Here is a 13,121-nt window from a genome sequence, read left to right on the forward strand (position 1 = left end):
GCACTGGTCTTAGATCTGATGGAGTTTTTGCCGTTTAACTATAAAATATGACATTTCATCCCATGAGAAAAATGTCTTTGTTATATCCTAGCTAAATGGCTGGCTGGATTTTTCTCCATGACTTAATTTTGTGACCCAACTGGGGAAACTTGCAGTTTTATTAGCAGCTGTCTTCCCTTTTCTTATCAGATATTCAGCTTTTAGCACCTAGCTCAAAAGAGAAAACACATGGTTTGAAGTTATTATTTAGACTTCACAAATCCTTCCTTCTAAACATTTTTTATTAGGCAGAGAAACAAACAAATTTAACTCCGACTAGGATCTCTCAAACAAAGCTGTTAATATTTGGAATATATAAATACTACATTTGAAAGGAATGATTGTTTAGCTTTAGTCACATTAAGAAGTGCTGATAGGAGGGGAAATAGGAACAAAAGAAGATGCATGTATTTTCCCCCGTGGGTTGGGAGTTGATTTTAAAGGGGAAAATTCAGAGAGTTTCTTAAAACAAGAAGTGAACTTCTTTGTTTCTCCCAGACATTGCTAATATGTAAACATTTCAGGAAGAAATTCTACACCACCTCATTTGTGTGTCGGGCAACATTTAATGGTTGAATGGCAGATGGTCGTAAGTCTGGGCAGTTCTTCAGTGGTGCACAAATCTGGGGATTAAATCAACAGTTGATCAGTGGGCCTTTTCTTGTATAAACTCCAAGCAACCCTTCAAAATCAGTTACTATCAGCAAGTAAAATGATTTTTATAAGAGAAATCTTTATAAAAAATGTAAATAACCAGGTTTCTCTAGGATATTTTCTATTATTTGGATGTTATATATAAAGGTTCTGATTATTTTTGAGAGGCCTAGCTAGCTAGTGGGCTCTTGGTATACATTTTAACCTTTAATCTTGCAGGCATGTGGGACATTCATGTGTTGTTTCTTTCTCTCCTTGTAGGTTGAAATAACACTTCAGGATATCAATGACAATCCACCAGTATTTCCAACAGACATGCTGGATCTTACTGTGGAGGAGAACATTGGAGATGGGTCCAAGATTATGCAACTGACAGCGATGGATGCCGATGAGGTAACTCAGAGCCTGCGTTTGTTTTGAAACCTGACATTCCAGTGATCTGTCAAATTTCTACTATACCTGGACCACTTTTAGTACCCAATAATTAAGGTTAAGCATTGTGTGCTCCTTTCCAAAGAATTTTAATTGTTGAAATGTGGTATAAGAAGGCTAAGATAGAAGTATCAAGAGGTAATTTTCCTTTGATCAGCAATTCAGAATTGCTAGTTGCATTTTAAATTTCTTAGTCAAATTATTTTAATTTCTCAAATAAAAAAATCTACAAACATAACCATAATTTTATGCCTTTATCATTCTAATTTGCTATCACAGCAGCTAAAGATTGATTTTGTATTTGTATTTGGAAAAAAGCAGATTATTTAAAATTAAAACATTTTAAGTCTATCTTCTAGTTTTTCATTTAATTCTCACATATCTGTTAAAAAAATAAATAATTTAATAATAGCCTTTATACATTTTAAGGAACTTATCTAGGAAAGCTAATGATTTTTCAATCTGTTAAAAAACAGAGATTTCTAGGGGCACCTGAGTGGCTCGGTCAGTTAAGTGTCTGACTTGGTTTTGGCCAAGATCCTGATCTCAGTGTTGTGAGATCAAGCCCCACATCAGGATCCATCCTCAGTGCAAAGTCTGCTTGAGATTCTCTCTCCCTTGCCCTCTGCTCCTCCCCCTGCTTGCATGCACACTCTCTCATTCTCTCTCTAAAATAAATCAATAAATCTTAAAAAAAAGAAACAGAAATTTCTTGTCTAGTGGTGAATGTAAAATTTTGGGGTGCAATTTAGATTACTATCTTATTAATTTATTTATTTATTTATTTATTCATGAGAGACACACACACACAGAGAAAGAGAGAGAGGCAGAGACAGAGGCAGAGGGAGAAGCAGGCTCCATTCAGGGAACCCAATGTGAGACTTGATCCCAGAATTCCAGGATCATGCCCTGAGCCAATGGCAGAGCTCAACTGCTAAGCCACCCAGGCATCCCACTATTACCATCTTCTATAATCACCATGCTCTAAATGACATAATTTATATATTTGTAATTTATATTTTCCTGTGAAAAATGCCAATCGCCTATTCTCTCCTTCTTGCTAGGTAAAGGAATTAATTAATGTTATGGAACTGTGAAAAGAAAGATAACCTTCTCTGACACCAGTATCTCCTTTTACCTTAAGCTAAGCCCAACACAGATCAGAGGATTTAATTTTTTTCTTTTTAATCTTTTTTTAATTTTTAAAAGATTTTATTTATTTATTCATGAGAGACACAGAAAGCGAGAGGCAGAGACACAGGCAGAGGGAGAAGCAGGCTCCCCACATGAAGCCCAATGTGGAACTCGATCTGGGATCCCGGGATTTGGACCGGAGCCGAAGGCAGATGCTCAACCACTGAGCCACCTACGTGTCCCTTTTTGGCCTTAGTTTAATTTCAGAAGTATCTGAAAACTTTTAATCTATGAGTAAGGTCTTCATGAATTTATTTCCTTAACTTTTAAAGGTAAATAAATAAAAAACAAATGAATTTTAACAGCTAATACAGAAATGTAATGACTTATTTATAAATCTTGACAAGATATAAAAAAAAATCTTGACAAAATCTAAAGAAAAGTAAACAAAATAAAGCATAGATTTGTAGATAATTGTAGTTTTCTTTTAAAAACGATTTGATTTTTTAAGTTTAGTATCTTCTCAATTTTATAAAGTTTTAAATAACAGAAACTCAACTAAGTAAAATTAAATTGGTTTTATTTCAATGATTCATGAACCAAGCAGCGACTTATCTAGCAATACGAAGGAGCTCTGCCAAGCTGTAGGAAAAAGAAGTTTTTTATTTCCAGTTGTGTCCTGTTAGAAGAGAATGGATCCTCATTGAATTTATGCAAACAAATAACTATATTGCCATGAAACAACTATATTGCCAAAAAAATAGTTTTTGAATTTTGGAGGGATCAGGTAGGAAGAAAAAGCGAATGCTTTATCTTTGTTTACAAAGGTAAACTTTATCAATCAGCTATAGGTCATAGCAAAAAGGAAAATAAAAGTAGGAAAGAAAAGAAAAAGAGTTTCTTACATCTGGTAAAACAAAGCATTAAATACCAACAATTTTTTAAACAAGTCATAAAGAATTCTAATGATCCTCCTTAGTTATTTAGTCGTATGTAATTCATAATTGTTCTACCTGAATCCAGCTTTTTCATTAGCTCTAGAAATTCTCACCCCATTCAGTTTGTTTTGTTTTGCTTTAAGGTCACCAGAAACCTGTATTTTGGAGTATTTTCCATGAGTCTTCTTGAACATGAAGCACTCTTGCCAAAGTATCAGAATGAAACAACAATGTCTATAAATGACAAAAGACTTAAAAATGGCCACAATTAAAATTTGACTAGAGTTCACTACAATTGACAAGGAATTGTGTGTAAAATGTTACATATTATTTTAAGATAATTGGAATTATGACTGAAAACATTATGCCAAGACATACCAGATTTCTAGGAATTTTACATTATTCCTGGAACACTTATAGTTATACAACACAAAATGCCTTAGTATTATTTCTTATTTGACAATGCTTCCTGTATGATTTAACATATCAAATAAACTTAATTACTTTTAATACTTTAATATCTTTTTACTTTTAATACTTTAATATCTTTTTATAAGGAGAGAGACCAAATCTTTTTCAATGTTTTAGAGAACCTCTTGAAAATCTCAAAGTTTTATCAAGGTCAAAAAACTTCATTTAAATTTTGATTTTTAGGAAGTTGTCAAAAAATATCAAAAGGCTTTCATTATGAAACAATATTCAGTTATCTATTTAGCCAAAGTGACAATTAAAGACTCCACAGGCAAATATAGAAGACTTCATGGTTCTAGTAAAACTTAATTCTTTTAATATTCAGAGTTCTAGGTTTTAGTAATCAAAGACTTGATACAACCACATAGGAAAGTATTTTGAAGAAACATAGAATCCTTGTTTTTTAGATATATAACTTTGAAAGGTAAGGAAATACTTTTGTAATCTCCAACAACAACAGACCAATAGACCAAGAAAATTTTGTCCTTTTAACAGACAGAAAACCAAATTCTAATTTTGCACCAGCTTACTTTTGATACTAGAAATCATTTGCGTAATTAAATTCATTCTCATCTTAGCCAGGGCTGATCACACATAAAATTCCTTTCCCATGTTACTTTTAGTAATTTTAGATATATTAGAATTTTTAACTCTTAGAAGCCTTCGATTTCTGACAAAAACTAAAAAATAAGCAAGTATGAACTGTCTTCTATATTAGCATTCTGTGGCAGACTTCTAAATATTTTTTACAATTTCTAGAAATGTACTTTCTCATAGAAAATCTTTCAGCATGGCATAAAGCATGTTTACTAATGGACCAAAATATCTTTAGTTTCTCTGTAAAAGAAAGCTAAAAGTGGGTAAGCTTATGTTCAATAACTAATGTTTCAGTATTTTATGTTATTTGGAAATGATCTGGATTTTCAACAGGTACAACAGATACAACTTGACTCATTACTTAACTTAATCTAGCAAAACTTTGTTTCAGGTTACCAAAAAGATTTGGGGAAACTAACAAATTTACCTAAAAGGTTTTGGTAAAACCTCTTATATCTACTTTATTTACTTGTTATTAACAATTACATTTAGATTACTTACAAAAACTCATCATGACAAATTATTTTTATTGCTGACTAATTTTTTAACAAAGATAATGTAAACTTATTTGAATATCAATCCAGGTAAAATAAAAGGTGTATGACTGCATTATATTAAATGTTGAAAAATCTAAAGATACGTATATTTTATTTAAACCAACAAACTTGAATTAGCTTTAATATTGAATATTTCCTCAGATTACATGAACCCAAAAAGTATTTGAATTAGTTTACATTATATTTTTGAGAATTTATATGAATATTAAATTTATATAAGCTCATATTTGTTTAAGCCAATTAAATATAGCTCTTTCACATATTAATTTTAATAATATCATCTGAGGTATATATATACACATATATATCACATAAATAAATATATATGTATATTTATCACATAAACATACAGAAAGAAAGACATTGGGGCTCCTGGGTGGCTCAGTTGGTTTAGCAGCCAACTTTTGGTTTTGGCTCAGGTCATGACCTCAGGGTCATGAGATTGAGCCCTATGTCAGGCTCCATGCTCAGTGTGGAGTCTGCTTGAGATTCTTTCCCCCTCTCTCTTCATTCCCTTTGGCTCACTCTCTAAAATAAATAAAGTAAATAAATAAATAAAGTGCATAAAATGTTTAAAAAAAGAGAGAGAGAGAGATTATAGCTTCTATACACTTAAGATTTCCCATTAGTTCAAATTCTAAATGACCTTCTCCCTCTTTTATTTCTGATACGAATTATATGCCCAAAGGTCATATATTAACGTTTACATCTCAAAGGCACAGTGAAGAATGCAAGTTATAAGCTTTTTAAGATAAATAGGAGATGCTTTGGGATTGGTGAAAAAGAGTAGGTGAACTTTCAACTGCCTCTAGGGCTGGATTTTTAGTTTTGCAAAGATTTGTGTAAGATAAGGACAGTTGCTCTCAATTTCTCAAAGATTTGGGTTGCAACTTAAATGACATCATAGGTTGATTCACCCATAAATCCTTTTTAAGGGCTTTAAAAGGTTTTTCTTTCCTTCTGGATTCATAGTTTTATTTTGGCTTAGGGGAGAAGGCCTAAAAAAAATTCTTTTAGGCTCTGCAATTTGGCCAATTTCTGACCGCAGAGCTACTTTGTAGTTTTTAGCTGGGACAAACAGTAAATATTTCTGGCAGTACTGAATAACTCCTTGGACTGAAGAGGTGTCCCCAAAGAGGATGCATGAGATATTTTGTTTTCCTCATTCTACTGGGCACTACAGACAGAGATCTGGGACAGCTGACTCTGGCAAGAATTCTCATTCTTAGCTGGCTTCCACCAGCTTTTCCAGGATCCTATCTGTAGCTCTGGTATTTACCAGAATTTGGCTAGGTTTTTCATTATTTGTGATTTTAGTTTTCCATTGGCTGTTTAAGAGAATAACAGGAGTTTACCAGAAAATCCCTCAGAGTCCCATCAACTTTGGGAGATCTCCATTAGGGCCCTCCTTATAAGAGTAGACATGTGGTATCTGTAAGGTCATTAACTTGGCAGACTTTGTGCTTATGGTCATATAAAGGGAATTTCAGACACAGGATTACTAGAATGAGTACTCAAATAGAGGATAGAGGGAAGCAGTAAGACTTTCACATCAGGCTTGTGTTTTCTTGTTTGTTTCTTTTTAGGCACCTTTTATACCTTGAATTTTTCATTAGCTTTTGCAACAAATCTTTTAATGAAGCAATTTTGGAATTTTGAAGACTTTCAGAGGTTTTTGTATGCCAGTTAAAATAGGTATTCCATTCTGTTTCTTTGATTTGGGAGTCCTTGCTTTTAAATGCACTTTTTTTTTTTTAAGATTTTATTTATTTATTCATGAGAGACAGAGAGAGAGAGAGACAGAGAGAGACAGAGAGAAAGGCAGAGACACAAGCAGAGGGAGAAACAGGCTCCATGCAGGGAGCCCAATGTGGGACTTGATCCCGGGCCTCCAGGATTATACCCCGGGCTGACGGTGGCGCTAAACCACTAAGCAACCAGGGCTGCCCTTAAATGCACTTCTTAAATGATCTTACCTAATTGGAACGTTCCTCATAATGGCCACTGTAATTCTAGGTTATAATTACTCTGAGGGCTGGCAGCGTTTGGTAGGACCCTAGCTGCAAATGGGGTTTAACGCACATTTTCTGTCCAGCATATATAGTTGCTAATTGGGTGTGACTCACTTATCTACCCAGCCATATTTTGGGGACCCCAATAGGACAGATACCAAGCCAAATTCTCAGGACACAAAATAAGCTTAGGAAAGTTTTGTTATTTTTGTAAATATTTATTTCTTTCTGTACCATAATTCTTTTTTTTTTTTTTTTTTTAATTTTTTTTTTTTTTTTTTTTTTTTTTATTTATGATAGTCACAGAGAGCGAGAGAGAGGCAGAGACACAGGCAGAGGGAGAAGCAGGCTCCATGCACCGGGAGCCCGACGTGGGATTCGATCCCGGGTCTCCAGGATCGCGCCCTGGGCCAAAGGCAGGCGCCAAACCACTGCGCCACCCAGGGATCCCTGTACCATAATTCTTAGACATAAAATAACCAAGTGTGTAGGAAGGTAGCAGAAATTCTTTAGATTTTAAGCATCTCATTTTTATTATAATTACTTTTTTAAAGCTAAGCCTTTGGGTCTCTCAGAGCCAAAATATTTAAAAGGGTTGTGCCTCTGGCTTGGTGATTGTGCAGTGTTTCACAGGATACCTCATTACATGGAAATTTGCTTGAGATTTGCAGGTGACCTAGTGTCATTATCACTCATTACATGACCAACTTATTCTAATAGAGGAGTCTTTGATTTTGGTGTAAGCATTAAAAAAATAGTTTTTAAGTGCTTGGCCAATGCCCACCAATTTTTGCAGCTTTTTAGCCTCCGAGATCCCTGTTAGCAATAGTCTTTATCTACACAAAACAAGACAAACATGTACCTCTTAACATGCCAACAGCAACCAGATGTTATTGCAGATTGGCCAAGAGAAGGCTGTGTGCATCATGAGCATTTCCCAGTGCAGATTAAAGCAACAGACTCCAGAAAACGGGAACTGTTGACTGGACCTGGGGAAGGACTAAACCAGCCAACTCCAGTAGGTGGGCACTGCAGACTGTAAGTAGAGAAAGGGATTCCAGACTACTGGGGGATTGCAGACTAAACCAGGGGCCAGGGACTGAGGTTTTGGATAGCAGCATCTGCCTAGCTCAAGCTGACTCCACTAAGCCTGGGGATGGAAAGCCAGTTAGGTTGGGAGCTCAACACAAAGAGAACAGTGCTCAAAACCGAGGTAACTTACCCACAGTTGTCAGAAATAGTGAGAAAGACAGTGAACTCAAAGAAGTTCCCAGGGTCCTGCACTTGCGTTTTTTATCCCTGAAACCATTGGAAGTTTTTTTCAGTCTTTTCACTGCCACCAAATCTGTTAGACAACCCAAATTCAACTGAGTACATTTACAAATTGGCTTTATTCAACAATTCATGGGGATCCCTGGGTGGCGCAGCGGTTTGGCGCCTGCCTTTGGCCCAGGGCGCGATCCTGGAGACCCGGGATCGAATCCCACGTCGGGCTCCCTGCATGGAGCCTGCTTCTCCCTCTGCCTGTGTCTCTGCCTCTCTCTCTCTCTCTCTGTGTGTGTGTGTGTGTGTGACTATCATGAATAAATAAGTAAAATCTTTAAAAAAAAAAAAAACAATTCATAAATCAGGTAGCATTCCATCTAGCAATAGAAAGGAGCACTGTCAATTTGTAGAAAAGAAAAGGTTTCTAAAGCTGAAAGGGTATGAAAAAATGGAATTATTAACAAAATGCATTTTTTAGGCAAGGTCACCTTCCTAAGGAGAACAGAAAGGGCCTATTGGGTGGATTACCTACCTAGTGCTGACCAAGAATTTCCATGTTGACTGGTTAAAAGTTACATTCCCAGATTTCAAACTGCAATTCGATTATGTATTATCTTGGTTTGTTGACATGGAGCTTAGCATAAGGGACTCTGTTTTGGGCCTGCTATCTTCTTTTTAACAATTTAGAATTTTTTTTCCCAAATTCTAGCTGTTATTAAAGGTTATGTGACTACTTTTATTATTATTGATAGGAGATATCAGTTATTATTTAGGAAATACTTTGTTTTCTTAAAGCTCATCATTGATAATGTATATTTGGATAGCTCAAGTCACAAATATTGATTAGCTCTCATTTAGAAAATTAGTTAACCTATGATCCAGCATTTGTACTTTTAGGTATTTACTAAAAGAATACAAAAATACTATTTTGAAGTGATACATGCACCACAATGTTTACAGCACCATTATCAAAAATAGCCAAATCATGAAAAGAGCCCAAATATCCATCAACTAATGAATGGATAAAAAAAGATGTGGTATGTGTGTGTGTGTGTGTGTGTGTGTATACACACTATAATATAATATAATATAATAATATAATATAATATAATATAATATAATAATATAATTATTTATATTATAATATAAATTATATATTTTATATATTTATTATAATATATTATAATAATATAATATTATTTATATTATGATATAACATATCAGCCATAAAATTAATGAAGTCTCGCCATTTGCAATGACATGGATAGAGCTAGAGAGTATTATTATACTAAGCAAAATAAAGTCATTCAGAGAAATACAAGTACCACAGGATTTTTTTTACTCATATGTAGAATTTAAGAAACAAAAAAAATGATCATAGATGAAAGAAAGAGAAAGGAAAACCAAGAAACAACTCTTAACTATAGAGAACAAACTGGTGGTTACCAGAGGGAAGGGAGTGAGTAGGATGGGTGAAATAGATGATAGAGATTAAGGCGGACACTTGCTGTGATGAACACTGGGTGTTGTAGTGAAATGTAAGATGGTGATATCTAGGACATGCAAGATATGCATTAAGGGGAGACAAAGTGTGGAATTAAAGGGGCAGGAAAGTGAAAGTTAGTACAGAGGAAAAAGGCCAGGGAAATGAAGGGAGGGTTGTATGAAATTCAGAGAGACGTAGTGATGCTGACAATTTGGGCAGAGTATAAACGTAAAAATCACCAGATACTTTGTAATCAGATCTATTGAGGGAGGGGGCGTGCAGGCAGGATGGGATGGGAAAGAGGAAATAAGTTTATCTACAACTTTAAAAGAGGGCATTTTCATAAAATTGCTTCTGAACTATTATTTATTTAAAGATGAAGCTCCTGAGGTTGCTTTCCTTCTCAAATATATTTTATCTTGAAATTTTTGTAGCTTTTCAATTCATGCCATGAAGAAGCAACATTTCTTTAGCTCTATGCCAAACAGCATGGACACCTCAGCTCTCTATGGCATTCAGAATCATTGGCTGTTTCATTTTTTGAGTAGTTTGCAATAAATTGATATTAATGCTATTAGATAAAACTTCATCCTATTTTCTACTTTATCCTCAGCTTTTTACTTTAGTTGATTTTTTTTTTAATTTTAGAGAGAGATGGGGGAGGGGCAAAAGGCGAGGGAGAGGGAGAACCTCAAGCAGGCTCCAAGCCCAGGCCAGAGCCAATGTGGGACTTGATATAACGACCTTGAGATCATGACCTGAGCTGAAATCAAGAATCAGATACTTAATGGACTGAGCCTCCCAGGTGCCGCTTTTAGTTGAATTGGAATGTTTTCTGTCTTACCAAGTCATGGATGTTTTCTTCCTTCATCTAGTTTGAATAAGACTCAATATTGAATGTAAGAGGTTTGGTTTTTTTTTTTTGTTTTTTTAACTTTGTAGTCAGCATTAAACTGTCCAACAACTAACAACCCCAGTGGACTGGTTTTAAAAAAATTAATCGAATTATTTGAAACACTAATAAATATGTGCATCATTAGCAAACTATGTATTGCTACATTCTTTATTATTTATACACTCTTTCTTAATTACTAAATCAAATTTAAAAGTATTAGTATGTTTGAGAAACTCTAGTATGGCCCTGGAGAATAATGCCAGGGTAAAGGAATCAGTTTTAGGAAGCAACATGTACACGTTGAACTTAATTTAAATATCATTTGAAACATATGTTGGATCAAGATATACATCTTTCAGAAGCACATGACTTTGTCAGTCTCTTGTTTCCTTTTCTAAACAGAATTATTATGCTTGTAATGGGCCAGGATACTCAAGCTTTGTTTCATGGTGCCATACTTGTTTTTGAAAATACTACTTAAGGTTATAAAATGCATTTGCAATTTATAGCTATTTACTTTTAGAATTCCTTCCACGTACTTTTGTCTCTGTGGTTCCTCAGGAGAGTAGAATATTTTTAACCAGCATTATTTCCACCGCACTGCAGCTGTAATATGATAGTTGTTTCTTGTGGTATTGCTGATACTGCATATTTTGGATATTGAATAAATAGACTTTTCAAAAGACCTAATTAAATCATTACTCTTGGCCAGACATTTTCAGACATTCACTAGAACTATTAATTCACTGCATCAGCTGATTTTAAATATAAAAAGATTGTTTTATCAACATAATTTGATGCCTTTGCTTCTGTTCAAAAGAATTATCATAACTTTAGGAGAATTAATTATGACAGTTATTTTGTAGACAGGACATCTCTAAATTTCAAACTGTGTGTGTAACAGCTTTATATGTTTTTGTTTCTTTGCTTTCCCCTAATTTCCAAATACTTGCCATTTTAATAGGTCAGAATTGAATGTAGCTGTTTTCATACCTGGATTGCTTTACTAGAATAATGGAACTCTTAGTGAAACAGAATAAATATTACAGAATGTGGTCAGATTAGAAGTCTAAAATTCTTATTGAATGTTTTTGTTAAACCATATCATTACAATAAATATGTTAGCTACTCCATGTACACCTGAATATACAAGATACATGTGGTATTGTGTTAAACTCAGCTATTCCATTACTAAATTAAAAGGCGCTTTGAGGCATTCATTTTACTAAATTTTAAGATTGGCTTGGAGAATGCAGTACAAAAATAGAGCAAATGCCACTAAACATATATTTTGAAAAAAGTATTTTTGCCCTCGACTGAAATCATACCCTTATGTGTTTGATTATGAAGGATAAAATAATCTCTGAAGGAAAAGATGTGTGGAAATCACGGGTGCCATAATATCCTGGCATACCAGCCTTATATAGTCCTAGCTATCCTACCTTTATGTTCTTCCCAATCTCTTTCTTGAGAGTTCTTAGCCTGGATATTTTGATAAATCTCTAGAGGTTAATAATGGTAAAAAGCGTATTTATTTTATGTAAGTATATTTAAATCAAAAAGTAATTTTTTGAAGTCAGTGACTCAACACTAATTATACCTCAGTGTCAAATGCAACAATTACATATAATAGGAAATCAGAAAACATATTTTCCCTGTGATATATAGCAACTCAGTTGTATTTTGATTTATTCATTTCAGACATCTGTCATCAAATGCACTTAAACCATTGCATAAAAACAAGAATAAAAATATCAGCCATCGTTGTAATACACTTTCTGAAGGATAATTCTAGGTTTTTTACATGTATGAACTCATTTAATCTTCACAAAAGCCCTAATGTTATTGCCCTGATCATCCAGATAAAGAAACATCAGCTCATAAAGGCTAAGTATGAGGCCCAAAGACTCACAATTAACAAGTGGCAGAGCAGAGATTCAACCCCAAAAGCATCAGATCTCAACCAGTGCAGTGTATAATATTTAACTCAATATTTTAATTATAATATACATAATTAAGAAATACCTAGGGACGCCTGGGTGGCTCGGCAGTTGAACGTCTGCTTTGGCTCAGGGCTTGATCCTGGGATCCCAGCCCAGGATCCACTTCCACATCGGGATCCCCACAGGGAGCCTGCTTCTCCCTCAGCCTATGTCTTTGCTTCTCTCTCTGTGTCCCTCATGAATAAATAAATAATAAAAAAGAAATATCTAAATCAAATTGCTTGCAGTTTCAACATTGGACTATCAAGTTTATATTTTATATGCAATTTATTTTGAAATACCATCTTATCAAATATATTTTAAAATAAAATATATATAATGTATATCAAAATATTATGAGGTTAGCATTCCCCATCATCTAATCCAGATGGGTTCTTTACTTTTAATTCTTCTAAATTTCTTTTTTTTTTTGGACTTTTTCTGTTTTTCTCAACCTTTCTGTGTGCTCTGTCAACTTTCTATTTTAGACTTCAATGTTTTGAGGGCCAGAGCTCAAAAATCTAAGAGAACAGAAGAAATCCCTGGTTTCATTTTATAGATCATGGACTTGGAACCTACAAAGAATACAGATTGTAGAAAGGTTCACTTGGAGGAAATGAAGCCCTAGCCTCTTGGGACCAAACCCTACTCACTCTCT

At 34.3% G+C, this 13,121-nt stretch overlaps 1 protein-coding gene across 1 annotated transcript in view; it reads left to right on the plus strand.

Annotated features, from left to right (window-relative positions):
* The window catches only part of FAT4 (FAT atypical cadherin 4), a 174,143-nt gene that overhangs the window by 75,054 nt on the left and 85,968 nt on the right, over window positions 1-13,121 (plus strand). Inside the window, 1 exon segment of the mRNA XM_041758576.1 lies at window positions 955-1,086. Coding sequence (XP_041614510.1) covers window positions 955-1,086 — 132 coding nt within the window.

This window comes from Vulpes lagopus, chromosome 6 (genome assembly GCF_018345385.1).
Source record: "Vulpes lagopus strain Blue_001 chromosome 6, ASM1834538v1, whole genome shotgun sequence".
Lineage (NCBI taxonomy): Eukaryota > Metazoa > Chordata > Mammalia > Carnivora > Canidae > Vulpes > Vulpes lagopus.